The 27,411-nt window shown below is 41.9% G+C and overlaps 1 protein-coding gene across 2 annotated transcripts; it reads left to right on the top strand.

Annotated features, from left to right (window-relative positions):
• Nucleotides 1-15,316: 15,316 nt before the first annotated feature.
• LOC133659649 (homeodomain-interacting protein kinase 1-like) lies at nt 15,317-26,304 on the top strand. Of its 2 annotated transcripts, XM_062062239.1 has the most exons (12): nt 15,317-15,526; nt 15,597-15,686; nt 15,780-15,987; nt 16,070-16,255; nt 18,341-18,522; nt 19,766-19,889; nt 19,975-20,082; nt 20,141-20,209; nt 20,296-20,489; nt 23,593-23,799; nt 23,868-23,986; nt 24,053-26,304. In XM_062062239.1, exons 3-12 carry the CDS (start codon nt 15,796-15,798, stop codon nt 24,160-24,162), a joined length of 1,491 nt encoding a protein of 496 aa, XP_061918223.1. In that variant the 5' UTR covers nt 15,317-15,526; nt 15,597-15,686; nt 15,780-15,795; the 3' UTR covers nt 24,163-26,304. The 2 variants fall into 2 exon arrangements, with proteins under 2 accessions (XP_061918223.1, XP_061918218.1); XM_062062234.1 differs by having other exon boundaries at nt 15,597-15,987.
• Nucleotides 26,305-27,411: the final 1,107 nt, after the last annotated feature.

Raw genomic sequence — 27,411 nt, 5'->3', positions numbered from 1 at the left:
ACACACACACACACACACACACACACACACAGAAACATAATAAAGTTTATCAGCAAGAATTCTATGTATTTATCCAGCATGGCTGCAAGCTATAAAACCATGTTGTAGGAGTCACCAGGTTTACTAAGCATGCCTTGAAAACTGGAATTGTCCTATATTTAGAAGCAAAAGTATGCGTCCTGAATTGAACTGAAAAAGGGACACACTTTGTCCGGTATCGGCCGGGCTGCCAATTCCCTGAAAAGTAAATAAGTGACACCTTGTTTGCAGGGCTCCTCGACCATTTTTAATTTTTTTTGTCTTATGCATTTTATGCAATTAGTTCGTTAGTAAGTCAGTTAGCCAACAACACAACTCAAAAAACTGTAATGAAACTTGATCAGATTTTGAGGGTGATCCGGATAATTTCCACTAAGTTACCTAAGGGGTCGTACTGTGACCGGAACTCTCTACTGACTAAAGTTCCGTTGGGTGAATTATGTGAACCCACTACACCGGTTATAAGGATCAAATTCTCTGTGTGTGTACGTGTATGCAGAGACAAAGAGAGTGGGCGGCTGACAAGAGGGTTCACTCTGTTCAATTCAATCCCGCAAAGAGTGAACCCTCTTGCAGCTTGTTTGGAAGCGACGGACGGACAAAAGACTGTCCAGCTTTATGATAGTGGTCCAGGCATTAAGCTGGACACTACATTTTTTTTTTACTGGTTTGTAGTTGCCCGAAAAATATATATTTATGTTATTCTTTATAAATAAAGTTGGTATGGTATGGTATGGTATTCTGGTAGTTTTCTTATTTTGCACTAAAAAAATAAAAATAAATAAAAAATAAAAAAAATAAAATAAAAAAAATAAAAATAATATATATATATATATATATATATATATATATATATATATATATATATATATATATATATATATATATATATATATATATATATATATATATGTATATATATATATATATATATATATATATATATATATATATATATATATATATATATATATATAAATTAAAAAAATGTATTTTTAAATATATATATATATATATATATATATATATATATATATATATATATATATATATATATATATATATATATATATATATATATATATATTTTTTTTTTTTTTTTTTTTTATATTTATATTTATGTAATTCTGGTAGTTTTCTTATTTTACACAAAAAAAAAAAAAAAATATATATATATATATATATATATATATATATATATATATATATATATATATATATATATATATATATATATATATATATATATATATATATATATATATATATATATATATATATATATATACTTTTTTTTTTTTTTAAATGTATTTATTTTTATTTATTATTTTTTTGAATAATTGTTGTATTTTATTTTTTATTTTATTTTGATTTTTGATTTTTCTTTAGTGCAGAATAACATACATATATATTTTTTGGGCAACTACAAACCAGTAAAAAAAAATGTAGTGTCCAGCTTAATGACTGGACCACTCTCATAAAGCTGGACAGTCTTTTGTCCGTCCGTCGCTTCCAAACAAGCAACAAGAGGGTTCACTCTTTGCGGGATTAAATTGAACAGAGTGAACCCTCTTGTCAGTTGCCCACTCTCTTTGTCTCTGCATACACATACACAAAAAAAAAATATATATATTGTATTTTTTTATTTTTTTTATTTTTTTTACAGAACAAATTTTTCACATGTATTTGCATTACTCCAAAACGTGCACCTAATTAAATTCAGGTTCAAGTCAAAAAGTACAAAAAGGGTCTTGCCATCTGAGAGAAGCCAGTTCAATCCTAGCCTGGAGAAATGTACTATAAAAATTCAGACCATTTACCATAATTGATTCATTACCATTTTCTCTTCAAATCTACTCATATTAGATTAGGATATATATAGTACAAGGTTTCTTCTCCCTCCGATCAAAACGGACATGCGGCGATTGGACTGAGTCAAGGTTTTAGGAATCCGTACAAATGCAAGACATGCATGTGAGACTTCACACAGATGCACGTTGCCGGTACTAAAGACTATGAAATCAGAAATTAGCCGACCAAAATAACAGCATTATCACCTCATCACTGGAGTGTGAGAATCTCAGAGTATGCACATAACTCAGCAATGTCTTGGTTGTAAAAAAAAAAGACCATTCAAAACAGGTCACCTTTGGGTGCCACTACAGCAAACCTGGACACGATTGGCTTCATAGAGTGTCTCTGCAGACTCTGGGAGAAGTAAGGGCGATCCTGAGCTAGTGGATGCCATTTGCTACCATGTCGTATAAGCGAGGAAGCCAGCGTTTGAGGGTTTCGTGACTTCTGCGGTGCTTTTTTGTGGACTTCTGGATCTGCCTTTTAGCCGTGAGGACCAACTTCTGGGTCTCTGCCACACCAGAGTCCGTTTGGAGAGACTGGAGGAGAGGAGATGCGGATGAAGAGACAGGGATGAAGAGACAGGGATGAAGAGACAGGGATGAAGAGACAGGGCTGAGGAGCCGGCGTTGGGCGCCGGGACGGACAAGCTTCACGGTGTCTTGGCTGAATGAGCGTGTATCGGACGCCTCGGTCTCCCTTGGACGCATCCTCGCTCATCCATGCGGACTGGACACTGGCCGAGAGTTGGTGGGCTTTGTTGGGTCTGCTCCTGTCTCTGGCCATGCTCCCCCCACCCCAACAGACGATGGCATGTTTTTGTTTGGTTGCTTGTCCATGCATGGTGCAATCAGGGGCCATCATCATCAATGCCTCACCTGGTGTGAAGGTCATCGTGCATCACTGCTCTGGACTAATGCAATTCAAGCAGCTCTGACTAACGTGTCTAACATAACTAACGTAGTCTGTGTTCTATGACTACCATATGTACTGTATCAATCAATCAATCAATCAATGTTTATTTATATAGCCCTAAATCACAAGTGTCTCAAAGGGCTGCACAAGCCACAACGACATCCTCGGTACAGAGCCCACATACGGGCAAGTAAAAACTCACCCCAGTGGGACGTCGGTGAATGACTATGAGAAACCTTGGAGAGGACCGCATATGTGGGTAACCCCCCCCCTCTAGGGGAGACCGAAAGTAATGGATGTCGACTGTAACCATACTTGCCAATCCTCCAGATTTTCCCGGGAGACTCCCGAATTTCAGTGCCCCTCCCGAAAATCACCCGGGGCAACCATCCTCCCGAATTTCTCCCGATTTCGACCCGGACACAACAATATTGGGGGCGTGCCTTAAAGGCACTGTATTTAGCGTCCTCTACAACCTGACGTCACGACCGCATTTCCTCCATACAAACAGCGTGCCGGCCCAGTCACAAAATATATGCGGCTTTTACGCACACACAAGTGAATGCAAGGCATACTTGATCAACAGCCATACAGGTCACACTGAGGGTGGCCGTATAAAGAACTTTAACACTGTTACAAATATGCGCCACACTGTGAACCCACGCAAAAAACAAGAATGAAGAACACATTTCGGGAGAACATCCGCACCGTAACACAACATAAACACAACAGAACAAATACCCACAATCCCTAGCAGCACTAACTCTTCCGGGATGCTACAATATATACCCCCCGCTACCACCAAACCCCGCCCCCCCATCTCCCGAATTCGGAGGTCTCAAGGTTGGCAAGTATGACTGTAACTATAGTGAGTCTAACTAAGATGCAGATGTGAAGGATATTGTTCACAGTGGGTGGCCAACAAGGTCTGTTGGGGTGCCCTACGGCAGTGGTCCCCAACCGGTCCGCGGACCGATTGGTACCGGGCCGCACAAGAAATTTAAAAAAAATATTTTTTTTTTTTTTTTTTTTTTTAATGAAATCAACATAAAAAACACAATATATACATTATATATCAATATAGATCAATACAGTCTGCAGGGATACAGTCCGTAAGCACACATGATTGTATTTATTTATGTAAAAAAAAAAAAAAAAAAAAAAAAAACATTTTTTAAATACACCCCCCCCCCCCCCCCCCCACCCCCACCGGTCCGTGGGACAAATTTTCAAGCGTTGACCGGTCCGCAGCTACAAAAAGGTTGGGGACCACTGCCCTATGGTATAGCCCCTTTTCCACCAAATACTTAATAATTTTACTGTCAGGTACTCAAAGGTTCTTGTGGCACAATGTTTGCAAACCTCTTCAATTCTTTGCAAGGGACATGATGACAATGTAGGACATTCTCAGATTGATGATTTAAAGACCTCTAATTCATTTAAATCAGTGGTCCCCAACCACCGGCCCGCGGACCGATTATTACTGGGCCGCGCAAGAAATTTAAAAAAAATAAAATAAAAAAATAAATGTTTTTTTTGTTTTTTTTTATTAAATCAAAATATAAAACAGAATTTTTACATTATATATCAATATAGATCAATACAGTCTGCAGGGATACAGTCCGTAAGCACACATAATTGTATTTCTTTATTAAAAAAAAAAAAAAAAAAAAATTAAGCGTTCAAAAAGGTTGGGGACCACTGATTTAAATCCCTGAATTTGTTGTTTCCTGAATGTTCCCCCCAAATTCTGACATATGCAGCGCTTCCATCGCACAACTGCTCAGTGAGCCTTGAGAACATTCCCCTACTGCGAAAAAGACCCAACTTGACCTCATTGTTTTTCCACAACAGCTGGACACTGCTGAGAGCAGATGCCTGGTGGGGTTCTGACCCTGCATGCCCAATCAACAGCATCCTGCTAATTAAACTCTACAATAGACTTTTTTCAACTGAGAGTTCAGGAACTTTAGGTTCCTGGAACTAAAGGTTCCTGTAGAAGTGTGTGGTTTGCATTTTTACCGTATAACATATGGATGAGTGCAGGTACAATATATTGCTACATTGACACTATTTGTAAATAAACAGACACTATTAGGTCTATTTATTTTACTTAACTGTAAGTAAATGAAAAACAAAGCAATAACATAGAAAACAATTTTTTTTTTTTAAAGACTAGACTAGACTAAACTAGACTAGACAAGACTTCCTTTTTATTGTCATTCAAATTTGAACTTTACAGTACAGATAAGAACAACATTTCGTTACATCAGCTCATGGTAGTGCAGAGAAAAAAAAGCAATAAGGTGCATATATAAATAAATAAATAGGTTACTGTACAGATAAATACATTGCACTTTTTCATATGCATCCACGTTTATGGATGTATGTTATATTGTCTTTTTTATTCCAGCGAGTTAACCCATTTCGGGGGGAGTTGAGGGGATAATTATGAATAAAGTGTACCGGATTTTACATTAGAAAGTCAAACTTTTGTCTGCAGTGTTTAACGGTCAGAAAGTCGTCCTCTCAATAAATGATTAATTTATGAGGTTCCGGCAATTCCTTTTTGTCCATTTCAGCTGTAAATAACAATGTACAATAATATATTAAAAAAAATACTTAAAGGCCTACTGAAAGCCACTACTAGCGACCACGCAGTCTGATAGTTTATATATCAATGATGAAATCTTAACATTGCAACACATGCCAATACGACCGGGTTAACTTATAAAGTGACATTTTAAATTTCCCGCTAAACTTCCGGTTGAAAACGTCTATGTATGATGACGTATGCGCGTGACGTCAATCGTTGAAACTGAAGTATTCGGACACCATTGAATCCAATACAAAAAGCTCTGTTTTCATCGCAAAATTCCACAGTATTCTGGACATCTGTGTTGGTGAATCTTTTGCAATTTGTTTAATGAACAATGAAGACTGCAAAGAAGAAAGCTGTAGGTGGGATCGGCGTATTAGCGGCGGACTACAGCAACACAACCAGGAGGACTTTGAGATGGATAGCAGACGCGCTAGCCGATGACCTCACCTTGACTTCCTCCATCTCCGGGCCGCCGACCGCATCGATGATCGGGTGAAGTCTTTCGTCGCTCCGTCGATCGCTGAAAAGCAGGTGAGCACGGGTGTTGATGAGCAGATGAGGGCTGGCTGGCGTAGGTGGATAGCTAATGTTTTTAGCATAGATCTGTGAGGTCCCGTTGCTAAGTTAGCTTCAATGGCGTCGTTAGCAACAGCATTGTTAAGCTTCGCCAGGTGTAAACAATGGGGAAATGTGAGGAGCCCTTCAACCTGTGACGTCACGCTACTTCCGGTACAGGCAAGGCTTTTTTTATCAGCGACCAAAAGTTGCGAACTTTATCGTCGATGTTCTCTACTAAATCCTTTCAGCAAAAATATGGCAATATCGCGAAATGATCAAGTATGACACATAGAATGGATCTGCTTTCCCCGTTTAAATAAACCTTTAAATATCTGCTTATGATTTTAAAGCAAGTCATCCATTAAATTATACACTGTAAAAATGACTGTGGAGTACTCTTACCTCCGGGTTCCTCGGACCACCAATAACGGACATGACAGGCGTGGCAGTTTTGAGATTTTGTTAATTTTGCAATAAACTCTTCTTTTCTTGCCCTTCTGCTTTTCAGCACTCGCCTCTGGTGACAATCACGCTCTTCCGGTTGCTTTTCAGCCTCCCGCGTCTCCGTCTCCGTCTCCGTCTCCGTCTCCGTCTCCGTCTCCGTCTCCGTCTCCGTCTCCGTCTCCGTCGCGCTTTCGCTCGTGCTCGGGCTCGGGCTCGGGTTCTCTCTCGATCGTCCACTCCAACTTCTCCAACTCCAACTTCTCCCACCACGTCCTTCTCGGCTGCTGCCCTTTTGTAGAGTGACAGTTCATCAGGCAACTGCGCCCAGGTGGGCCGTCTACGCACCTGTCGCCGATCTCGGAGCCGGCCCCGGCATACCCCGCCTCGCTACAGGGCTGCAGGCCACGCCTCCTCACAATGACAATAGACTTTACAGTAACATTTTGAAAGAGGAAGAGGGGCTTTAAGACATGGCTAGCTAGCTAGCGGCTAAAGTTCATCCATAGTCTGCAGTGTTTTAGCCACTTCTAAATCACTAATCCTCGCCTCCATGGCGAGAAATAAAGTACGTTTCTTACAAGTATCAACCCTGCAGGACGAGGAATAGCTAAACATGCTTCATTACACACCGTAGCTCACCGGCGTCACCGCTAATGACGCCGATCCTGAATGTAAACCAACGCCATGGGTGGATCTACACTAGACTGACCATACGTCCTCTTTTCCCCGGACATGTCCTCTTTTGCGGGGCTGTCCGGGCGGAGTTTCTTAAATGCCTCAAATGTCCGGCATTTTGAGTTAGGGTTGCGTGTATTTTCAATGTACGTTCAGGGTTAAGAAGGGGTTGAAAACAAAACTAATTGTGCGCACAGCCGCATTGGTGAGGGAGGGGCAGAGAGAGAGAGAGAGAGCGAGAGAGAGTTATGATAAACGGGCATGCGTCGCCAGGCTCTGCTTTTTATCCATAGATTAATCACATTTAATGTTTTATTATCTATAGCAGGGGTGTCAAAAGTGTGCCCCGGAGGCCATTTGTGGCCCACAGCTAATGTTTTAAAGGCCCACGGCACATTCTAAAAATACTATTAAAATAAACAAAAACATAACAAAAGTGAAATAAAAAAGCTTAAAGGTGAAATGTAATTTAGAAAAAGTTGCAATGTTGACTAATAAAACTAAGCTGTTTTTTTTTTCTTTCAAACTGTCATTGCTCAAAACATAATATTGACTCAAAATCAAAGTTATTATGAATTATTGACCTATCCAAGGTTCCCATTACGTCACATCAAATATTCCACTTTAAAAATATTTTTGGTGGAAGATTTTGCATATTTTGTGTGTTTGCCATTAAAAATATAGTTTTGTTTGACAAAAAAGGGCGGAAAACAAACAAAAAAAATAAATAAATAAAACATTTTGAAATGAGGGATAGATCTGAAGTTGATGTAGACTCCAGAGATTTAAGCGTTAAATATAAAATGTACACTACCGTTCAAAAGTTTGGGGTCACCCAAACTATTTTGTGGAATAGCCTTCATTTCTAAGAACAAGAATAGACTGTCGAGTTTCAGATGAAAGTTCTCTTTTTCTGGCCATTTTGAGCGTTTAATTGACCCCACAAATGTGATGCTCCAGAAACTCAATCTGCTCAAAGGAAGGTCCGTTTTGTAGCTTCTGTAACGAGCTAAACTGTTTTCGGATGTGTGAACATGATTGCACAAGGGTTTTCTAATCATCAATTAGCCTTCTGAGCCAATGAGCAAACACATTGTACCATTAGAACACTGGAGTGATAGTTGCTGGAAATGGGCCTCTATACACCTATGTAGATATTGCACCAAAAACCAGACATTTGCAGCTAGAATAGTCATTTACCACATTAGCAATGTATAGAGTGTATTTCTTTCAAGTTAAGACTAGTTAAAAGTTATCTTCATTGAAAAGTACAGTGCTTTTCCTTCAAAAATAAGGACATTTCAATGTGACCCCAAACTTTTCAACGGTAGTGTACGTATGCCCTGGCACACCATTATCATCATTTCATGACCCAAGCAAAACACTTTTTACACTTTTATACTGAAATAAATACACCTACAACGTATTAAATAAAAACATAGAAAAAACTACCAGCAGCGGTAAAGTTTAGATCCATGAAGGAAAGAAGAAAGGGAATGAATGTTTATAACTGAATATATTTACACTTTTTTTTAATTAATTAATTTTTTTAATGAATTAAGTAACGTTTATGACAACCTTTTTCCAAAACACAATATAGAATGTGAGATATAACAGGATAATGCATACGTTTTTAATTTTTTTTCACAACGCTTACGAAAAAGTGGGACCTCAAAAATTTACCGTGGGACCCCATTTGGAAAATTCCTAGCACCAACACTGCTGTCAACAGAGGAGAAAAAACGCTTTATTTAAATGAATATATTTATAAAGCAAGTTCGAGTATCATTGGCAAATTTTCACCTAGGCGCGCATATATGTGACCTGTGCTGGCAAAATGAGTCACAATGAGGACATTTTAAAAACTGAGTTATTGTTATTTACACATTCTCCATCTAAAGACCTTCAAAATGATATATGGTTTGCTGGAATCGGACAGAAAATGACCGAGTTACATCCGATTGAAGTCGACCGAGTTTGAGGGTCCATTTTGAGAAAAAACAGCTTAAAGTTTACTGTTCCAGAACAGAATGTTCCAAAACAAAACTCCATAGCAACCATACCTTAAAAGTCCTTGTAGCAACACCAAAATTGGTACAATTAAAGTCAAATCCCATGTCTAAAGGAAAAATATATATTCAACTCTATTGAAAACGGTTATGTACAAAAATGTCAACACTGTTATGTCACAGTTTTTTTGTTCACTGGTCAGTTTGTCAGATGGTCAGCTGTCCGTAATATTCCTGGGGCCGTACTTATCAAGCTTCTTAGAATTACTCCTAAGAAGTCTGCTAAGAGTTGACTTAAGAGTAAATAAATTCTTCGCTGAAAGCTGCACTTAAAAGTTAGTTATCAAGCGTCTTACTCACACTTTCAGCGAAGTGTAGGACTGAATCGTAAGTGTCACACTCAGAGCTGAATTACGACATTACTATGTGCCGTAAACGCAATTTTAGGTGACGTCATTTCTGTGTCCATAGAAATGACCAATCACGGAAGGGAATCCGTTGTCTAAGAATAAAGAAATATCTTGGAAATATTTAAGTGGACAATGGGAGTGTATATTTTGACAATAAACTACAAAATAATACAAAACAAACTAGTCCCCGCCGGCACTCACGCTACCGCTCCCTCTCTTCTCTCGCCCACACACTCACTGACGTCACTCACCTCACGGCCACACACATACGCTACTGTCATAACATTTTCTTTCCAATTCATTAATTAGGCAACTAATTAGAAACTGGTGTGGGTGGCTCTATATATACTAGCCCACTGCAGACACATGCAGAAATCAACAAGGAATCGAAAAGTATTAAATCTGTGACAAAAATAATATCCGCTCTGTCTAAACGATACCGTTTGATCAGCTGCTCGTCATCAAAAAAAAACAACATTGTTCCGTTCCCTGAACGTTCGCGCACGTCTCTCTCGCCTCAGTGCCATCCCCTGCTGGCAACTCCTAACCACTTAAGACACCTCTGAAGGTCTCTTAAAAATCGTGGAGAGTAGGAGTGATTCTTAGACTTAAGAACGTTGATAAAAGCTTTTATTCTTAAGTTTGAGAGTAGGACTAAATTTCGCAAATTCTCAGGACTTAAGTGTAAAATGGCACTCTAAGAAGCTTGATAAGTACGGCCCCTGACCAGCAGCACTAAGAAGATTCGCCGACTGCAGTGAATTTAGCGCACTTGCAACCGACTGTGTACCCTCTCCACCTTCTAAATCCATTACGGAATGTAAAACAGTCAAACTTATCCACAAAAATAATAATCAAATGTTCGAAAATCACCTTTTTTCACCAAATATTCCGCTCGAATTACTGTGTTGTTTTTCATCCGGGCGCTGCCATGATACCACAATGCACCGCGCGGGGTGATTCAACCAATGAGGGTACGCCTCACAGCGACCGGTGTTCCGCTTAGCAACAAGCCGGATTTGTTTACATCGGGACAGGTTTAAAAACTCGAATTATATTGGTTCAGAATGGCGTCATCGGGAATTCCATGCTCATTTTTAGAAAGTAGGTCAACTTGGCGTCACAATGATACCAAATATGGCTAGGGGGATTCCCCCTTATTGCCGCGAGTGAGCGTTGAAACATTGGATTTTCTCAAGGAATTTTAACACAAAGGACTAATTTCTGAAGACATACCTCGTACAAAACCTTCAAATAAAGGTGATTTAAGATGTTTTCTTGCTATTTCGATGATTGGGATCGCTAGATTGTGGCTTTATGGACTCATTTTTGTGAAAATCTCAATTTCAACCAAGATACATTTTTTTCACTTATTTGCCACAATGCACCGCGCGGGGTGATTCAACCAATGAGGGTATGCCTCACAGCGACCGGTGTTCCGCTTAGCAACAAGCCGGATTTGTTTACATCGGGACAGGTTTAAAAACTCAAATTATATTGGTTCAGAATAGCGTCATCGGGAATTCCATGCTCATTTTAGAAAGTAGGTAAACAACAGAGTTAAACAACTTGCACTGAGCCTAGTCTATAAAATCCGCTACACCTCCCTGATACCGAAGTACATGTCAAACTACTTCCTTAACGTAAATGACCGCCATAACCACAACACCAGGGGGTGCTCCACTAACCACGTTAAACCCAGATTCCGAACTAACAAAGGTCTTAACTCATTCTCTTGCTATGCCACATCAATGTGAATGCGCTCCCAACAGGTATAAAAGAAAGGGCATCTCTATCCTCCTTCAAAACCGCAATAAAGGTTCACCTCCAGGCAGCTACAACCCTAAACTAACACCCTCCCGGATTGCTAATGATCGGGTGTAGACAGTCAGATGCAGATACTTTTTCTTTTTGTTGTGCCTTCTGATCTCTCTCTCTCCTCTCTCTCTCTCTCTCTCTCTCTCTCTCTCTCTCTCTCTCTCTCTCTCTCTCTCTCTCTCTCTCTCTGTCTCTCTCTATGTCCACTACTTGATGTCCATACCCCCCCTCCCATCCCCCCCTCCACACCCCTGATTGTAAATGGTGTAAATGGTTCGGTGTGATTGTCTTGTGTGATGGCTGTGTTGTGATGATAGTATATATGATAGTATATATCTGTATCATGAATCAATTTAAGTGGACCCCGACTTAAACAAGTTGAAAAACTTATTCGGGTGTTACCATTTAGTGGTCAATTGTACGGAATATGTACTTCACTGTGCAACCTACTAATAAAAGTCTCAATCAATCAATCAATCAATCAAACTTGCGTCACAATGATACCAAATATGGCTAGGGGGATTCCCCCTTATTGAAAACACTGGATTTTCTCAAGGAATTTTAACACAAAGGACAAATTTCTGAAGACATACCTCGTACAAAACCTTCAAATAAAGGTGATTTAAGATGTTTTCTTGCTATTTCGATGATTGGGATCGCTAGATTGTGGCTTTATGGACTCATTTTTGTGAAAATCTCAATTTCAACCAAGATACATTTTTTTTCACTTATTTGCCTGTAGCTCAAAATTAGCCTGTGCTCATTTTGCCAGCACGGGTCACATGTGTCCTCTTTTTGGGATTTCAGAATATGGTCAGCCTAATCTACACCTAACAGCCACTGTAATGATACCAAGTGCAGGAGTGTATCTACTATGATTACATCAATATATTTTAGCATCAAAAAGATCTTCTTTCGTTTAAAAAAATATATATATATTATGTTTACAAACTCAGGAAATATGTCCCTGGACACATTTCGGACAACTACAGCGCCTGCACCTTAATGTCCGTCTCCACATGTGATAGACTTTTCTTTACCTGAATCCATTTCATAGCAGAATGTAAAAAAAAAGGGTAAATCAAAACAGTAGCGAGTTTGCGAACTGCTGTAGACTTTTGTCTAATGCCCAAAAGTTTCTGGGTACACAACAGTTTGTGTGGTCCTTAAAGACACACACATTTCTAGGGTAAATCTCAATTTTTATATTTGTACACTTCTATGGCTCAGCTTGTTGCGAGTGTTTAAGAATCCTGCGGACGTCTGCCTCTTTGGATCAAACATGCAGATGCTAGCATTTCTACCTACAATTATCCCTGACTGCTATCAAGAGGAAACGCTCGTATGGTAACATGCATCACCTGTATCAACATTATTAAACCACTTGTCATACATTGCCTCCTTGGTATCGGCCTCCTGACAGTGTTACTACCTAAGTGGTGTTTGTGATGCTTTTGTGCGTCACCTAATGCACCTGCAGCAGGTTTAAATAAAGAGGTCGTGTGCAAACCAAAACAAACGGGTTGATTTTTTTCCACAGATAAGAGCAGAGTAAGAACTTTCCTTTGTTGGAATATTTACAGCTCAGCAGCACGTACAAGACACAGGTGCAGGAGTCAGCGTTTTCCACACGTGGGAAAGTCATAGCTTTTCTCCTTTGTGCAGGCTTTATTAGGTCACTTAAAGCATAGAGCAAGGGGTGTCAAATGTACGGCCCCGGGGCTCGTATCAAGCCCGCGGACAGGTTTAATCCGGACCACGGCCTGCGAAATAAGTTTAGGTATAACGTGAGCTGCAATTATTTAATGAAAGAAACCGCTGAGTTAAAGTAGCGTTTCTTCTTCACAAATATACTCAAGCAAAAGTAAAAAGTATGTTACATTAAAACTACTCTGACAGGTACGATATTTTCCAAAAAGTCACTTAAGTATTTCTAACGAAGTAAATGTAGCACATTAATACCCACCTCTGCTTAAAGTTCGAGATCGGAATAACTTTGTTTTCCAACCATGGGAAGGAAAAAAGTCAACGTGGATGACGGTGCTGAGAAGAAAAAGTGAATAATGTTACGGTTTGACTAAGGGAGGTGACGGCAACAGACACCAGGGGCTTGTACAATAATTTATTGTATATCTAGTCAATATATATATATTTAATAATACAAAACAAGACTAATAAACTATAGAATGGTGTGTGACAAAATCCAAGAGCGTACGTGTGTGACTATGTGTGTAGATTAGCTCAAGTGTGTTACCAAGTGTTGGTGAGAGCGAAGGAACGAGGCAGTCCATGGGGAAGGCAGGTGATCCGGGGCGAGAGAGAAGCGTCAGAGTCCGCGTCCATGCGAGGGGGGGGGGGGGGTCGCGATCCGGGAAGGCAGTCGAGATCCAGGGGGGGGGGGAGTCCAAGGGAGCGAGACGCACAGCTCGAAAACCAAGGCAACAGAAGGAAAACACTCCGGGCACAAGGGAGAAGACAGGGGACAAATCAAGCACGGGGAAGAAAGACGGAGGGAGCAAAAGAGAGAATAAAGCTTGTGTCGGCTTACGGTACAGAAGACTATATTCCGGCGCGGGATGGCAGGTTGAGCAGGTTTATGAAGGCAGCTCGCTCATCACGGGCAGGTGCGCTGATTTGCAGATTGTCTGCAGGCGCGAGGAGGCACGCCCGCAGCGGAGAGAGAGAGCGCCTGTGGGCGTGGCCGGCGGTGCGTGCGTCAGGACGCAAATATGAGGGCGCATTGGAATGCGCCCTGGCCGTGACAATTAATAATTGAATTAAATAAATCATCAAAAAGATGTGCGTAGCCACCTTGGCGAAGCAAGTTCGTTGCGAGTTAGTCGCGAGTGTTAAGTTGGTGAGTTAAGCGCTCCATCACAGAACCAATTAAGCCCGTAAATTGAGATTATTATTATAGATATATTATACATATTATTATAGACAGTTGATATCTGTCTATTATAGATGATATCTGTCCATTACCTGACCACTTCTATGTTATATTGTATATTTTCTGCTGGATCTACTCTCTATTTTATGCTGCCCCTTTTTTTTGCTGCAGCTGTTACATAAACTGTGATATTGTACATGGTACTTGGGATTCGTTATATATTTGTGACAGACTCCCGCTGTCGTCCGGGTTCCATGGACCACCAAGGATAGACATTACTGCGAGCAGGGTTGACTTTTGTTTATTTTTCAATAAAACCTTTCAGTCTCGTCGGGTGACTTTTCAGCTCTGCCGCTTCTTCCACTGCTCGCTCTTCGGTCCGCTTTTCAGTCTGCGTCTTCCTCTGGCTCTCTTCCTCTTGCGCGCTGCCTGTGCTTCTGGCTCTCCAACTCCTTCTTCTGCCCCCTCGTTCTCGGCTGCCGCCCTTTTACACACTTGGAGATTACACAATTGTGCCCAGATGGGCGATCCACGCACCTGATATATGTTACGGCGTCGATCCCGGCGCGCCCCGCCTCGCCGCTGGCCCGCCGGCCCCGCCTCCTCGCCGCCATCTTGGGGTCGACCCCCGGCGTGCCCTGCCTCGCTGTTGGTCTACCGGCCATGCCTCCCCACAATATTGTATATAATTTATAAAATATAATATAATAATATATAGTATATATTATATACTGTATATATCCATCCATTTTCTACCGCTTGTCCCATATATAATATATAAATATTACATATGTTATATTTTCTATTGCTACTATGGTACATTTTTAGTCTACTTTATACCTGCATTATCCTTTCCATCCTTACCCTTTCCACCCTTTGTAACTGAGCTACTGAGTGGAACAATTTCCCTTGTGGATCAGTAGTTTGTCTAAGTCTAAGATCTAAGTAAAGTAAAGTAAGTGTGAAGTCTGAGGAGGGATTCATTTATAAAGTATAACACAGGCCATGTAATGGATCATGTAAAAACTAAGTCCTAAAGTAAAGTGTTTTCTTATTGTAATTGTGTCACCATGGTTACAAGTGGCAACCGGCTAAACACATCTTTACTCTTTGTGATTGTCACAAAGGCACATGTCACATGACTATGATGTCACATAGATTTTCTTTGCTGCTGGTTTTTTACCTTAGATGCCTGTCCGTCGTACCATTTTGGTACTCTTTTTCTTTTATTTTGTTTTTTTTCCCCTCCCATTTACAAATAAATGATTCACCGCTAAAGAATCATTCCTTAGGGGACTGACACATAAAACTGGTAAGTGCTTGTCTTTTGTGTTAAAGTGCTTGCAAAGAAAAGTCTGATCTGGTTTTCTTTGACCTCAAAGTCTGCAGATCTGCGTGAATGTTTCCGAGCAAAGATGCAGCCGTTCTCTTAACGCTCCAGTCGGATGCCGGTGGAGGTCTGCCTGTCACTGGTGGGTGTCGGAAGTCCTGATTTGATGGGAAGCCAGTGGTTTCATGCCTGTAAAGACATGGCTTGGAAAGGTTTTGCCCTCTTCCCACTCCAGTGTCAGGAATCAGAGGATGGAGTGTTCCACTTTACCAGTGACGACTGAGTGCCAGATCTCCTCTCCCACCTGTGAATACAAAATGGAGGAGGTTTTAGGGGCTGGGTCCTTTGGCGAGGTGGTCCAGTGCAGAAAGCTGTCGTCGGGCGAGACCGTCGCTTTGAAGGTGATCAAGGACAGCAGCAAGATGGAGGAGGCCAAGGATGAGGTGCATATCTCATGAGTTTAGCTACCCTTAATACACACAAACGCAGACTGCATGATCATGTGATTTTTGCCGTGCATGGCAGGAACGTGTTTTGATCGAGCTGAAAGCACGAGGCTCGGACCGGTACAACATAGTCAACTGGAATGACTCCTTCACCTTCCAGGGGCAGTTTTGTCTGGAGTTTGAGAAACTGGACATGAACCTTCATCAGCTGCTGGAGTGTCGCCTGCCTCTGTCGCTGATGGAGATCCGACCAGTTCTTCAGCAGGTTGATAATGCTTCATCCCCAATGTTGGTTCTCATGGAATGCCATTGACCTTGACATAACTCTGTAACGGTATTGGTCGTGGTGGAGTGCCATCTCCGGGTTGGGGAGGAGACCCTGCCCCAAGTGGAGGAGTTCAAGTATCTCGGAGTCTTGTTCACGAGTGAGGGAAGAGTGGATCGGATCAGTGCATCGTCTTCAGTAATGCGGACGCTGTATCGATCCGTTGTGGTGAAGAAGGAGCTGAGCTAGAAGGCAAAGCTCTCAATTTACCGGTCGATCTACGTTCCCATCCTCACCTATGGTCATGAGCTTTGGGTTATGACCGAAAGGACAAGATCACGGGTACAAGCGGCCGAAATGAGTTTCCTCCGCCGGGTGGCGTGGCTCTCCCTTAGGGATAGGGTGAGAAGCTCTGCCATTCGGGGGGAGCTCAAAGTAAAGCCGTTGCTCCTCCACATCGAGAGGAGCCAGATGAGGTGGTTCGGGGCATCTGGTCAGGATGCCACCCAAACGCCTCCCTAGGGAGGTGTTTAGGGCACGTCCGACCGGCAGGAGGCCACGGGGAAGACCCAGGACACGTTGGGAAGACTGTCTCCCGGCTGGCTTGGGAACGCCTCGGGATCCCCCGGGAAGAGCTGGACGAAGTGGCTGGGGAGAAGGAAGTCTGGGCTTCCCTGCTTAGGCTGCGGATATTGGATAAGCGGAAGAAGATGGATGGTATCAGTCGTTTTTTAAGAATGCAATATATCAGCTGCACTTTAGCATACAAACTAGAATCACACTCAGGAGAGAGCAAAATCTCTGTTGAACTGGCTTTGCCCACGCCCACACACCCAAATGTGGCATATTAACAGAACTAAATTTCCTAACAGGCATCAGGTGTTTCATGTATTGTATATCTTGAATACATTGATCTACAAAACCCAAAACCAGTGACGTTGGCACGTTGTGTAATTCGTAAATAAAAACAGAATACAATGATTTGCAAATCCTTTCCAATTCAATTGAATAGACTGCAAAGACAAGATATTCAATGTTGCAAATAATCCAACACATTGAAAAAAAGTTGGCACAGGGGCATTTTTACCTCTGTGTTACATGGCCTTTCCTTTTAACAACACTCAGTCAACGTTTGGGAACTGAGGAGACCAATTTTTGAAGCTTTTCAGGTGGAATTCTTTCCCATTCTTGCTTGATGTACAGTTAAAGTTGTTCAACAGTCCGGGGTCTTCTTTGTGCTATTTGACGCTTCATATTGCGCCACACATTTTCAACGGGAGACAGTTCTGGACTACAGGCAGGCCAGTCTAGTACCCGCACTCTTTTACTATGAAGCCACGGTGTTGTAACACGTGGCTTGGCATTGTCTTGCTGAAATAAGCAGGGGCGTCCATGAAAAAGACGTTGCTTGGATGGCAACATATGTTGCTCCAAATCCTGTATGTACCTTTCGGCATTAATGGTGCCTTCACAAATGTGTTGAGTTACCCATGCCTTGGGCACTATTACACCCCCATACCATAACAGATGCTGGCTTTGCGCCTAGAACAATCCGGATGGTTATTTTCCTTTTTGGTCTGGAGGACCCGACGTCCACAGTTTCCAAAAACAATTTGAAATGCGAACTCACCGGACCACAGAACACTTTTCCACTTTGCATCAGTCCATCTTAGATGAGCTCAGGCACAGCCGGCGGCGTTTCTGGGTGTTGTTGATAAATGGCTTTGGCTTTGCATAGTAGAGGGATAGTAGGTCACGGGCATTCAATGTTGTTTTTCCGGCATTGCCGCTTACATGCAGTGATTTCCGCAGATTCTCTTTACCCTTTGATGATATTACGGACCGTAGATGGTGAAATCTCTAAATTCCTTGCAATCGAACATTATATATCTTGTCTTTGCAGTGTATTCAATTGAATATACGTAGAAAAAGATTTGCAAATCATTGTATTCTGTTATAAATTACAAATTTACACAACGTGCCAACTTCACTGATTTTGGGTTTTTTAATATCCATTAATTCTATTTACATCTACATCTATATATCTGTAAATCTATATATATATATACTTGTCTTTTATTGAAGCTGACAACTGCACTGCAGTTCCTGAAGAGTGTGGGGATTGTCCACTGCGATCTGAAGCCAGACAACATCATGGTGGTGGACCACCTGCAGTTGCCACTGAAGGTGAAAGTCATCGACTTTGGCTTGGCTCTACATACGTCGGAGCTGTCTCGGGGCACGACAGTGCAGAGCATGTGGTACCGGTGAGTTTACTAGGACAGATCTAGACCAGGGGTGTCCAAACGTTTCTCACCAAAGGCCCCGAACTGCAAAATGTAAGGATGCGGCCATGCGTGGGGTCAGTTTGATACATTCTGTCCTTTAAAACCAAGCCAATGTAGGTCAATATACTGTATGGTAAGCTAGCAATACAAAACATCCGCGTTTTGCACAGCTTTGTGTTAAAAAGGACAAAGCAAATATAGTATAATGAATAAGCAACCTAGAGCATAACAAATGGCCGAGAGACATCGTATGCCAAAAAACTTGTAAAGCTGGGGCACTCTTATCCCAAGGCACAGTATAGAGACTTACACTTAGGTTTTAAGCTTCTTAATATGTACAGCTCCCAATTTCAGTTAAGATGTAAGTAACAGATCTTTTAAACTTTTGACCGCCGGAGGGTTGTATGGGAGAGACAAAAAAGGGCCTCTCAAGTTCCTTCCTGCCAATTCTTCTTCAAACTGAGCTTGCACCACATCAGCTGTCATCTTACAAGACCTAGTAACAAATGTCATCGAGAAGATGCATGATAGGCTGATGGGCTAATTTGCTAATGCCTCACGATCGACTGTTGAATTACGATTTACCGGTGGATCACAACCGACTGGTAGATCGCGATCAACTAGTCGATCACGACCGGGAGATTGCAGTCGATTGGTAGATTGCAATCGATTAACCGGTCCGACTGGTATATTGCGATTTAACAGCCGACTGCAATCCACCGTTAAATCATGTTTGACTGTTAGATCGCAGTTGACCGAGTAGATCAGTGGACAGGTTGGCTGCAATCTACCTGTAAATCCGTATCTAATGCGCAATTGCAATCTAAGGGTCAAATGCGTCTACTGTTAGATTGCGATCGACCGGTAGATCATGATCAACGCAATGGACACCCCTAGTCTAAACCTTGATGTCTCTGCTCCCAGATGTCCCGAAGTGCTGCTGGGACACGAGTGCAATGAGGCCATCGATGTATGGTCTCTGGGCTGCATGCGATTTAACAGCCGACTGCAATCCACCGTTAAATCATGTTTGACTGTTAGATCGCAGTTGACTGGAATAGATCAGTGGACAGGTTGGCTGCAATCTACCTGTAAATCCGTATCTAATGCTCAATTGCAATCTACGGGTCAAATGCGTCTACTGTTAGATTGCGATCGACCGGTAGATCACGATCAACGCAATGGGCACCCCTAGTCTAAACCTTGATGTCTCCGCTCCCAGATGTCCCGAAGTGCTGCTGGGACACGAGTGCAATGAGGCCATCGATGTATGGTCTCTGGGCTGCATCGCTGTGGAGCTGCTGCTTGGTCATTCCCTGTTTGACGGCTGTGATGAGTACAGCATGGTCAGTGTGACACGGCTTCGGACAGAGCTGGATGGAGCAAGGATTGACGGTTGACTGAGTCTAACAAAGAATCTCATGTCCACAGCTGTCGCAGATCAACACCATGCTCGGAAAACTGCCAGCCAGCCTCCTCAACGCGGGAATATTCACATCATGCTTCTTCCGCAAGAAAGCCAAAAAATGGAGATTGAAGGTATGTTTCTTCTGTCGTCCCTCTAGAAGTCTGCTGCTAACTCTACTTCTCTCTTCAGAACCGGGCAGAAATTATCACAGCTTATGACGGCACTCAACCTTTAAACAAACTTTCAGATCTTTTAGAGGTTGGATCGCCCTTGCTGCATATTTATAGTGTCAGTATGAAAACACCCAGCAGGTTTCTTTTACATCTTGTCCCATTCTGACATAGGCTCGTTTTGTGCGACCAATCAACTGCACCGATGAGGACTGGCGCGCAATGCAGTGTGACCTGGAGATCTTTGTGGATTTAGTTGCGTCGATGCTTCTGATGTCACCGCAAAAACGGGCTCGGCCTTGTCAAATTCTGGAGCACAAATTCATTTCCATGAGCCACTTTGATGGCAAATTCCCAAACAGCGCTTAGTAAGTGTATATAGGGATGGGTACCGAGTCCGGTACTTTTATAGGCACCGATCCAATTGGTACTACCGGGTATCTGTTTCACGTAAAATCAAATGGTGCCATATTTCATTACCGTTGCTGCTTGTGATGTCACGTCCGGTTGCAGACCAAACACTGGCTTAAAAATTAAGCGAGCAAACAATCACACAAGCAGCACTCAGAGTCGACTCCGTCGATTGCCTCTAGGTAATGTTGCAATTTAAGATTGTCAACAAAGCAAGTATGCCTGATAGAAAACACTCAAATGTACATCTAAGCTCCACTTTTTAAAAATGCGCTAACTTGATGCTAATTTACATTGGTTTTGTCATTTACATACTACTGATTAGCTTTTGCAATTTCACGTGGCGATTTCAACATCTACAAACGTAAGGAAAACGACATCTAACAATACTCACAGTCTAAACATTTTGTGGGGCACAACAAAAAACTGGATTGGCACAATCAGCTTAATGGTAAAAGTTTACTTCCTAGCTAGGTAACACACTGCAGCCCATACATTATTGCCATCCAACGTCTTGGCATTGCAACTGCATGCAAGGTCTACTATATAATACTAACAAATCAGGCTCAGAAATGTAAAAGGAAAACTATATAACAACTGGACAGCAGAGTTATCATAATCATTATCATTTTTAAATGGTACATAAAAAATGAGATTTTATTATTTAACATCAAACGTTTATTACAAGAGTCGATTCAGTCGATTACCTCAAGATAATGTTGCAATTTTCAATGTCAACAAAGCAAATATGCCTGATAGAAAACACTCAAATGTAAATCTAAGCTCCACTTTTTAAAAATGCGTTTACTTGATGCTAATTTACATTGGTTTTGTCATTGACATGCTACTGATTAGCTTTAGCACTTTTAAGTGGCGAGTTCAACATCTACCAATACTCACAGTGTTGCGTCGGACCAGCTCTTCCTCCCAGGGAATCTAAGTTACTGGTCAATCCTAAGTTCTTTCGGTGACATATATGCTGAGTAAGAGGAACCATCAAGACAGAATTGGAATATTTTAAAGTTTTACTGAAATTTTCAGGAGATCAGCTTAACCAATACATTCATACGGGAAAAAACAACTCCTTTGCACACAAAGAAAACCCCCATCTGCCCCTCGCAACACTGATAAGGAACTAATGGGGGATGTCTTCACATTCCAACGTAAGACACAAAACAGACCTCTGAACACAAGAGAAACTAGTAGAATATAAAAAGGAAAAGTACTAGCTACTCTAAACATGGCTATGTAAAAAGAAATAACTCTTAAACATATATGCATCCTCCACAACAGTCTAAACACTTTTTAATGGGAAAAGCTTACTTCCACTGGAGTCCGTACATTATTGCCATCCAACATCTTGGTATTGCAACTGCATGCAAGGTCTACTATATAATACTACAAATCAGGCTCAGAGATGTGATAGGAAAACTATATAACAACTGGACAGCAGAGTTATCATAATCATTATCATTTTTAAATGGTGCATAAAAAATAAGATTTTATTATTTAACATCAAACGTTTATTACAAGATTTCAACATCTACCAATACTCACAGTGTTGCGTCGGACCAGCTCTTCCTCCCAGGGAATCTAAGTTACTGGTCAATCCCAAGTTCTTTCGATGACATATATGCTGAGTAAGAAGGACCATCAAGACAGAATTGGAATATTTTCAAGTTTTATTGAAATTTTCAGGAGATCATCTTAACCAATACATTCATACCGAGTCATACCAAAGACTATAACAATGGGACCCATAACCTCCCTGCTTGGCACTCAGCAACAAAGGGTTGGAGTTGGGGGTTAAATCACCAAAATGATTCCCGGGCGCGGCGCCGCTGCTGCCCACTGCTCCCCAAGGGGATGGGTCGAAGGCAGAGGACATATTTCACCACATCTAGCGTGTGTGTGACAATCATTGGTACTTTAATCTTTAATATCGACTACTCTAGTTGATCTGGCATTCCAACGGAAAAAACCAACTCCTTTACACACAAAGAAAACCCCCCATCTCCCCCTCGCAACACTGATAAGGAACTAGTGGGGGAGGTCTTCACATTCCAACGTAAGACACAAAACAGACCTCTGAACACAAGAGAAACTAGTAGAATATAAAAAGGAAAAGTACTAGGTACTCTAAACATGGCTATGTAAAAAGAAAGAACTCTTAAACATATATGCATCCTCCACAACAGTCCAAACACTTTGGTGCATAGAAAAATAAGATTTTATTATTTAACATCAAACGTTTATTACAAGATTTCAACATCTACCAATACTCACAGTGTTGCGTCGGACCAGCTCTTCCTCCCAGGGAATCTAAGTTACTGGTCAATCCCAAGTTCTTTCGATGACATATATGCTGAGTAAGAAGGACCATCAAGACAGAATTGGAATATTTTCAAGTTTTACTGAAATTTTCAGGAGATCAGCTTAACCAATACATTCATATCGGCTACTCTAGTTGATCTGGCGGAAAAACCAACTCCTTTACACACAAAGAAAACCCCCATGCCCCCCTCGCAACACTGATAAGGAACTAGTGGGGGAGGTCTTCACATTCCAACTTAAGACACAAAACAGACCTCTGAACACAAGAGAAACTAGTAAAATATAAAAAGGAAAAGTACTAGGTACTCTAAACATGGCTATGTAAAAAGAAAGAACTCTTAAACATATACGCATCCTCCACAACAGTCCAAACACTTTGTGGGGCACAACAACAAACTGGATTGGCACATCCAGCTTAATGGTGAAAGCTTAATTCCACTGGAGTCCGTACATTATTGCCATCTAACGTCTTGGTATTGCAACTGCATGCAAGGTCTACTATATAATACTACAAATCAAGCTAATTTTTAAATGATACATAAAAAAATATGTTTTATGATTTAACATCTAACGTTTATTAACACACAGAAAAGTACAGAAAATTGGCACAGTTCAGTACCGACCGGTATTGATTATATCGGTTCTAATGTGAAAGGTACCCATCCCTAAGTGTATGCATGAGTCATATCTGATGACCCGAAACCGACTCCTTGATTGCTTCTCCAGCGTCAGGCTCTGGCGCGACTGCATGGAGACGGACACGGCTCGGCCCGTACGCAACATGTCCGGCTTCACATGCGGCGATCACACCGCCGAGCCCAAGATGTCGGACAGGTCGGTCATCACCATCAACGGCGGCCAATCCTGGCAAACGGGCAACCACGGCCGTATGAAGAGGAAACGAGACGTGGGGGGCGACGACCTCATCAGCCGGTAGGTGGTCGCAAAAAGTACCATCCTTCAAATTAAATTGATATAAATGAGAATCCCGGTCGACACAGTGCGTCACCTGCGAGTAAGAGGAGCAGCAGGGATGCGGAAGTCATCTACTTGTCATCCATCGACAGCTCCAGGAAGGGCGGGGGCGGCGTGACGCAGCAGCCGCACACCGGCCACATGAGTATGCTCGCCACGGTCTTGAACAATGTCCTAAACCGTCAGTTCACCTGCATCCTCTCTTGCCCAGGATTCCTCCACATGGATCGTGGCGACGCCACAATCCGGCGGAAGAAGAGCAAGGCGACGACGCAGGCGCACACTTCGGAGGAAGTCGAGGGGAGGAACTGTGAATTATGATTCTAAAAGGGACAAGCGGTAGAAAATGGATGGATGGATGGGGAAAAAAATGGTTTTATTACTCATTTGATTGTAAGGCTTAGAGTAGGGAAGATATTCATATGGCCCCGTTCCTGGGTGGGGTTTTACGTGGAATTAATCAATCAATCAATCAATGTTTATTTATATAGCCCTAAATCACAAGTGTCTCAAAGGGCTGCACAAGCCCCAACGACATCCGAGGTACAGAGCCCACATAAGGGCAAGGAAAAACTCACAACCCACAGGGACGCTGATGTGAATGACTATGAGAAACCTTGGAGAGGACCGCACATTTGGGTGACCTCCCTCCCCCTCTAGGGGAAAAACCGGATGCAAAAGTACAACTGAACTGGCTACAAAGTAAACAGAAACAGAATGCTGGACGACAGCAAAAACTTACGGCGTCCACAAAGTACATCCGTGACAATCAACAATGTCCACACAAAGGAGGACAGCAACAACTTAAATAGCTTTGCTTGTTAACGCAAAGCAGGTGTGGGGAATAGCGCTCAAAGGAAGACATGATACTGCTACAGGAAAACACCAACAAAACAGGAAGGGCCACCAAAATAACAGCGCAGGACAAGAACTTGAGCACAGGAAAACCCCAACAAACTCAAAGTAAGGCACGACGACCTGGTGGAGAATCATTTTTTACCGTTTTCTGCTGGTGGTGTGCCTCCGTATTTTTCAATCAATCAATCAATCAATGTTTATTTATATAGCCCTAAATCACAAGTGTCTCAAAGGGCTGCACAAGCCACAACGACCGCGGTACAGATCCCACATAAGGGCAAGGAAAAACTCACAACCCACTGGGGCGTCGATGTGAATGACTATGAGAAACCTGGGAAAAGACCCCCTTCCCCCCCTAGGGGAGACAGGATGCAATGGACGTCGAGTGGGTCTAGCATAATATTGTGAAAGTCCAGTCCATAGTGGATCTAACGTAATAGTGAGAGTCCAGTCCGTAGTGGGGCCCGCCAGAGGCCATCCCGAGCGGAGACGGGTCAGTGGCACAGAGTTGTCCCCAACCTAGCACAGGCGAGCGGTCCACCCCGGGTCCCGACTCTGGACAGCCAGCACTTCATCCATGGCCACCGGACCTGTGTCGCCCCCCCCCCCCCCCCCCTCTCCCTTGTGGAAAAAAGAAACGGCACATCAACTGGTCTAAAAAGGGGGTCTATTTAAAGGCTAGATTATACAAATGAGCTTTAAGATGGGACTTAAATGCTTCTACTGAGGTAGCATCTCTAACTGTTACCGGGAGGGCTATTCCATAGTACTGGGGCCCGAACGAAGGGGCGGGGTTAATCATTTTTTAAATGCAGTGTGCTGAAAATGATGGAAAGCGCCACTCTACAAAAGCAACTGACGCTGTGGTCAAAGCTGGAATTGCCAGAAAACACATTGTAAGATATTCAACACAGTACTGGGCAGCACGGTGGAACAAGGGTTAGTGCGTGTGCCTCCCAACACGAAGGTCCTGAGTTCAATCCCGGGCTCGGGATCTTTTTGCATGGAGTTTGCATGTTCTCCCGCCTCCAAAGACATGCACCTGGGGATAGGTTGATTGGCAACACTAAATTGGCCCTAGTGTGTGAATGTTGTCTGTCTTATCTGTGATGAGGAGTCCAGGGTGTAACCCGCCTTCCGCCCGAATGCAGTTGAGATAGGCTCCAGCACCCCCCCCCCCCCCCCTGCAACCCCTAAAGGGACAAGTGGTAGAAAATGGATGGATGGATGGAACACACTGCTGCTATTTGGCAGGCTAAAGTAGATAGTGCACCCCCCAAATTTGTCACTTTTCATGTGTTAGGTAAACTAGTGCACCCCCCCATATTTGTCACGTTTCATGTGTCAGGTAAAGTGCGATGAAAGGGGCCATGTGAATCCCCTTCCCACTGTAGGTGTCCGCTGTCAATATTGTCTTTTTTTTTAAGGAAATGTTAGAAAGTTAATGCTTGGATTGAGCTTTTATGTTTTACACTTATAGCTTTATTTTTGTATCGTCTTCCATTTTATGTTTGTATCGAACAAGATATTTATTTTTGTATCAAGCTTGCAATGTTAACACACATAAAGAAAATGGCTGCTAAAATTCCACAAACTCATGACGTGTTTTCGAATTAAACTTTTTGGCGAAGTCTCAGAGCCTTTTTTTGTGTGAATGTAGCCAAACGAGTTAATAAATGTCCAAATTAAACTTGCTTGTGAGTAGGGATGTCCGATAATGGCTTTTTGCCGATATCCGATATTCCGATATTGTCCAACTCTTTAATTACCGATACCAATATCAACCGATACCGATATCAACCGATATATGCAGTCGTGGAATTAACACATTATTATGCCTAATTTGGACAACCAGGTATGGTGAAGATAAGGTACTTTTTAAAAAAAATAATAAAATAAGATGACTAAATTAAAAACATTTTCTTAAATAAAAAAGAAAGTAAAACAATATAAAAACAGTTACATAGGAACTAGTAATTAATGAAAATGAGTCAAATTAACTGTTAAAGGTTAGTACTATTAGTGGACCAGCAGCACGCACAATCATGTGTGCTTACGGACTGTATCCCTTGCAGACTGTATTGATATATATTGATATATAATGTAGGAACCAGAATATTGATAACAGAAAGAAATGGGGGGAGGGAGGTTTTTTGGGTTGGTGCACTAATTGTAAGTGTATCTTGTGTTTTTTATGTTGATTTAATAAAAAAATAAATAAAATAAAAAAAAAATAAAAAAACGATAGATAATAAAAAAAAAACAATACCGATAATTTCCGATATTACATTTTAACGCATTTATCGGACGATAATATCGGCAGGCCGATATTATCGGACATCCCTACTTGTGAGGGAATATCAAGGTTTTATACTGCAGATTCTGATCATCCATGATTGAGATCGACCAATACCGATACAGGTCACATGTATTAACTACATACACTGTATTAGGTATCGATTCGACTCTTTGGGGTAACGATTTGATTCAGAATCGATTCTAGACTGAAAACAATTCTGGATTAATAATCAATACTTTTTAAATAATATCGGGTGTTGTCTGTCTATCTGTGATGGCCCTGCGATGAGGTGGCGACTTGTCCAGGGTGTACCCCGCCTTCCACCCGAATGCAGCTGAGATAGGCTCAAGCACCCCCCGCGACCCCAAAAGGGACAAGCGGTAGAAAATGGATGGATGGATGGGTGCCAAGTG

The sequence above is a fragment of the Entelurus aequoreus genome, linkage group LG01 (assembly GCF_033978785.1).
Source record: "Entelurus aequoreus isolate RoL-2023_Sb linkage group LG01, RoL_Eaeq_v1.1, whole genome shotgun sequence".
NCBI lineage: Eukaryota > Metazoa > Chordata > Actinopteri > Syngnathiformes > Syngnathidae > Entelurus > Entelurus aequoreus.
Note: the sequence above shows the minus strand (reverse complement) of the source record. Positions and strands in the feature narration are given on the sequence as shown.

Coding starts and splice junctions, on each gene's coding strand:
- LOC133659649 (XM_062062234.1), top strand. CDS start 15,730: ATGCCTGTAAAGACATGGCTTGGAAAGGTTTTGCCCTCTTCCCACTCC. Junction 20,210..20,295: donor AACTTTCAGATCTTTTAGAG/GTTGGATCGCCC, acceptor ATTCTGACATAG/GCTCGTTTTGTGCGACCAAT. Junction 23,987..24,052: donor GCCGCACACCGGCCACATGA/GTATGCTCGCCA, acceptor TCTCTTGCCCAG/GATTCCTCCACATGGATCGT.